This window comes from Vicia villosa, unplaced genomic scaffold (genome assembly GCF_029867415.1).
Source record: "Vicia villosa cultivar HV-30 ecotype Madison, WI unplaced genomic scaffold, Vvil1.0 ctg.000799F_1_1, whole genome shotgun sequence".
In the NCBI taxonomy this organism is placed as follows: domain Eukaryota; kingdom Viridiplantae; phylum Streptophyta; class Magnoliopsida; order Fabales; family Fabaceae; genus Vicia; species Vicia villosa.
The window spans coordinates 430,024-435,244 of record NW_026705354.1 but is presented as its reverse complement, the minus strand read 5'-3'; the positions used below and the strand labels follow the sequence as shown (position 1 = coordinate 435,244).

At 31.1% G+C, this 5,221-nt stretch overlaps 1 protein-coding gene across 1 annotated transcript; it reads left to right on the top strand.

The window, feature by feature from the left end:
• Positions 1-1,528: 1,528 nt before the first annotated feature.
• LOC131631289 (8-hydroxygeraniol oxidoreductase-like) lies at positions 1,529-4,075 on the top strand. Its single transcript, XM_058902088.1, has 7 exons — positions 1,529-1,772; positions 1,865-2,007; positions 2,170-2,207; positions 2,294-2,696; positions 2,790-3,023; positions 3,256-3,414; positions 3,742-4,075. Exons 1-7 carry the CDS (start codon positions 1,739-1,741, stop codon positions 3,850-3,852), a joined length of 1,122 nt encoding a protein of 373 aa, XP_058758071.1. The 5' UTR covers positions 1,529-1,738; the 3' UTR covers positions 3,853-4,075.
• Positions 4,076-5,221: the final 1,146 nt, after the last annotated feature.

Sequence of the window (5,221 nt, the reverse complement as noted above, 5' to 3'; positions counted from 1 at the left end):
ATTCACAAATGAGTGTATATTTATAAAAGCATATGATTCATTTGTTAAAAACAACATATATTTTGACAATGGTTATACAAATTAATTGTGGTTGTATATTGAACGCTAGAATAATATAAACTCCAAAATGTCGCTGTTGAGAACTTGCGCCTTTAACTCTAACACAACGGTTTAGTTAATTAATTAACCGTTGTGATATCGTGTGTGCTTTCTAGTATACTACAACGGTCCTAGGACCGTGATTGTAAGTAACAAATTTACTACTCTACATAACAACGTTGGGACCTACGTGATTAAAATATTTTTTCCAACCGTTATTAAATACCATTTTTGTAAGTGTTTTAAATATTTATTTAAAAATTACAATTATCATTTAAAATTATTTATTCAGCTTCTTATTATTAGAATTCTAATTAATGCACACTAAAATAATTATACTAATTCTATTTAACTCTTGATTTTATTTTATTATTTTTTATATAACTTCACTCCTAATTATTCAACATTTCAAACATAATTGTGGTATATTCAAACAATTCAATTTTTTTTTTAAATTTACTACAAAATATTTAAATTAATAAGCCTGAGTCATTTTTCTACTATAATATAATAATAAGAATTTTATTTACCATCATACTTATTAAATAATCCTAATTAAAATTAAGTAAACAAATTTTTTATATCGTTATTTTCATTTGATGATTACTGCATTAATATCTGTAATTATTATTTCTATTTTCTTTTTTTTTTTCACTTAAATTTCAGTTTATAATTACCTAATTATTAGGTTAAGTGTATATTCAGTTTATAGTTACCTAATAATTAAGTTAAGTGTATATTCCAAAACAAAATACAAAAAATACCTAATAATACCTAATTATTAGGATAAGTGTATATTTCAAAACACATTATCGCAATTGCGGATATATATATATATATATATATATATATATATATATATATATATATATATATATATATATATATATATATATATATATATATATATATATATATATATATATATAAATTTGTTTTTCACCATCAGTTTAGTCTGGTTCAAGAGTCTGTAGTTCTTCCTATCAAGTCTAATGTCAATCAGCACCGAACCAACTAATGATTAGTTTCTAATATTTTGTACTTTTTGTTAAAAAAGAAACAAATTCATTTTATTTCTTTTTCTCTGTTTCAAAATAAACAAATTGTTGTACAATTTCTAAATTTTCTTTGTTTTATTTTTAAAATTTTAAATTTATGGTTCACAATTTTAATCCTCACCGCAACCCGTGCGAAAGCAACTGCCTGTTACTAGTACTTAGTATTAGTAATTGATTTTGTATTATTTCAGTATTTTGATTTCTACATGCACTTTGATAAATCTAGAAGGTACAAATAAAAATACAATGATGTAGAATCATTGACATAATTATCATTAAAAAAAATATTTTTAATGATTTGACTATATTAAAAATTTATATGAATTAAGTCTTTAACTTTGAACTTTCATTTGTACTCATTTTACTTTTTGGTGTTGAATTGAATACATCTTATTTAGCCCAGCTTTTACGTTTCGCATTTGGCAACTCAATCACAAACATGTAACATGCTACTTTTCTTACCAAGAAGTTAACAAAACATGAATCTTTCCTTTCTAGCTATAAAAGAAAGTGCACAGTAGCATCCCAGCAAACCACACTCTCTCTCTTTTTTGCAACCCAACTTCAAATTTCTATCTACAATGTCTAGAGCCAAACAGGTTATTACATGCAAAGGTACGTACTATAGGTATATCAGATCATTCATAAACTCATAAATAACATAATTTCTATGATTCATATATTTATTTCTATTGGAAATATTGTAGCTGCTATATGCTGGGGTGTAGGAAAGGAAGTGACTGTGGAAGAGATTCAAGTAGATCCACCAAAGGCAACAGAAGTTCGTGTTAAGATGCTGTGTTCCAGTATCTGCCACACAGACATCTCAAGTCTTCAAGGATTTCCACATGTTAGTTACTCACATCATTTCTATCCTTAAATAATGGTCCCACTTATGGTCGTGTAAAGACTTTCGCGATTTCCGTCCATATAATTGATCTTTATCATAAAAACAGTGAACAACAGTATCAAGTATTAATAATAAAATTGTTTACTATTAATTCATTTGCAGAATCAGTTTCCTCTAGCACTTGGACACGAAGGAATAGGGTAAAACTTGCATGCTCCAATAATTTTTTTTTGTGTATAGTAATTTTACATATATCTCGATTATGAATCTTGTGTAAATGGTGCAGTGTTGTAGAGAGTGTTGGCGATGAAATAACGAATCTAAAGGAAGGTGATTTGATAATTCCGACATACATAGGAGAGTGTGGAGAATGTGAGAATTGTGTTTCAGGGAAAACAAATTTATGTTTGACACATCCTGTGAGACTGACTGGTTTAATGCCGGACAACACTTCGAGGTTGTCTGTACGAGGTCAAACACTGTACCATGTTTTGAGCTGTGCTACATGGTCAGAGTATGTGGTTGTTGATATCAACTACCTTGTCAAAGTTGATCCAACCATTAATCTACCTTATGCTAGTTTCATCTCATGTGGTTTTTCAACTGGTTACGGAGCTTCTTGGAAAGAAGCCATTGTTGAAACTGGTTCAACTGTAGCTGTTTTTGGTCTTGGTGCTGTTGGATTAGGGGTATGAAAATTGAAAAATAATCATTTAATTTCATCATTGATTTTATCTTGATTGAAACTTGACTTGGAATTTGTGGTGCTTGTTTGCATGCAGGCGATAAGTGGAGCCAAGATGATGGGAGCAAGTAAGATAATTGGTGTTGACAAAAATGAGATGAAGAAGGAAAAAGGAGAGGCTTTTGGAATGACTCATTTTATAAATAGTAATGTTTCTGATAAATCTGCTTCTGATTTGGTTAAAGAGTTAACTGGAACGGGTGTGGATTATTGTATTGAATGCACAGGTGTTGCATCTTTGGTTACTGAATCTATGGAAGCCACAAAAATGGTAATTAATATTGTCTCATAAGTATTTTTTTTTATCTGTAGTCAAAGTGGTAATCAGTGGAAATTTACACAGACAATCGTGAGTACCGAAGTTTGAACGCTGGTGAGGGTGTTGACCAAGTGTTCAACCTCGCAGTATTATGTCATTTGAGATAGGATTTGCGGACAAGTTTCCTTCTAATATTTGATTCCAATTTTGTGGTTCTAAATTTTTGTATACATGATGTAAATAGGGAACAGGCAAAACAATTGCAGTTGGAATAGGAGCTGAACCTGTTGTACCGTTAGGAGTTCGTGCTATTCAGTTTGGTAGAACCTTAAAAGGTTCTGTTTTTGGAGGTATAAAAGCCAAATCAGATCTTTCCATCATTGCTCACAAATGTCAAAAACAGGTAATCTCATTTTTTTCGTTGTAAATGAGATATAGAACTAGGAGCATGGTAGTCTTTCAGGACGTCTGGGTATCTAAATTTATTATGACTGAACTTTGGTTAAGTAAGAGGGTGTATGAGAATGTGTAAGACGGGTTACCGTACTAGATTTAAATTTATCACATAGGAACTTTGACTTGATTAAATAGGATTCTATAAAATATTAGTCACGGTTAAATAAAGTATTTATTTATTTTGTCATAAGTAAACTACATCCGACAAATATAGTGTCTCTAAAATCTTGAAACGACTCTTTATTGAAGTGTTTGATTATTTACAATTTTACAGGAATTTCCTCTTGAAGAAATTTCTACACATGAGGTCTCTTTGGTAGATATAAACAAAGGATTTGAGTTATTGAAACAACCCAATTGTGTGAAAGTTGTCGTCAAGATGTAGTGTTACATTTATTATGGCAAAACCAAGTATCAATAAACTATAGGCAGAAAATATTAGAGTTGTTCTTTTGCCTTTTTTTGAAAAAGTAGAATTGTGTATGGATAATAATATTTGCATAATGTATGTGGACGTATGATTCAGGTGATAATTCAATTTATCATCTAATAACTTAGAATTAAATGGATGATTTATTTTCGGGATGTTGTAAGATACATCATGTTCTTAGAATTTCAAATCATTTAATTGGTAAAATTTTAGGGTTTGAACGTGGAAAGTAAGAGAGAGGGATAGACAATTCGAAAAAGAATATAATTGATAATGAGAATGTATATTTGCATTAACATTGATAATAATACCTTTAAGGTATTTAAACAATTAGAAGTATATTGGTACACAACAATAGCTAAAAAAAACTAAATTATGTGTATGTAATCGGGTACTCAAACCGGTAACCGGTTACCGCTGCTAAAAATCTTAAAATATTAAAAGTGGTAACCGGTTACTGCGAATGCATAACCGTTTTCTTCAACTTATTTGACTTTTTCACATGCATGTAACCAGTTACAGGTTCATGGTTACCGGTTAGAACACTTGAATTGTCAACTTCCACTTAACACACTACCTTAATTCAAGTATTTGAAGTCTTCCATGCGCATGTTCATCTTCAATCTCTTGAACACTTCAATTGTGACTCCCTTAGTAAACAAAGCAGCCACTTGGCTTCACTTCTATAATATCCCAATCTCAATCTTCCATCACTAACAAGCTCTCTCAAGTGGTGAAGCCTCATCTCGATATGCTTGCTCCTCCTATGTGCAATTGGGTTCTTAGCAAGGTTTATAGCAGAAATGTTATCAACCAAGAGCGTTAAAGTGTCACCTTCATCGCAACCCAACTCCTTCAATAGATTCATTAGCCACACGACTTAGCACGCACACAACGATGCGACAATATACTGAGCCTCACAAGACAAGAGTGCTACTACTGGTCCATTCTTCAAACACCATAAGATTGGTGTTCCACCAAACATAAATATGTATTCAGATGTATATTTTCGATCATCTTTATCTCCCACCAATTGAATCGGTAAAATCAAGTGAATTGGATTTTTTTCCCGTATCCGCTGCGAGAAAGAGAATTTTGCAGCCAATATATCTTTTGTCGTATCGTAGAATCCTCTTGACTTCTTCCAAGTGAGACACCCTTGGTCTCTCCATGAATCTACTCACAATACTGACACTAAATGCAAAGTATGATCGCATATTCCATAAGTAACAGAAGGATCCAATCAGCCTCTTATATTGAGTTGGATTCACCTTTTTCTCATCCTCATTCTTAGACACTTGTAACCTTGTTTCAACCGATGTAA

Bases quoted from the DNA above. Each gene is read 5' to 3' on its own strand.
- LOC131631289 (XM_058902088.1), top strand. From the start codon at position 1,739: ATGTCTAGAGCCAAACAGGTTATTACATGCAAAG. The intron at 3,024-3,255 runs GTAATTAATATT...TGATGTAAATAG, and splicing joins CTATGGAAGCCACAAAAATG to GGAACAGGCAAAACAATTGC. The intron at 3,415-3,741 runs GTAATCTCATTT...ACAATTTTACAG, and splicing joins CTCACAAATGTCAAAAACAG to GAATTTCCTCTTGAAGAAAT.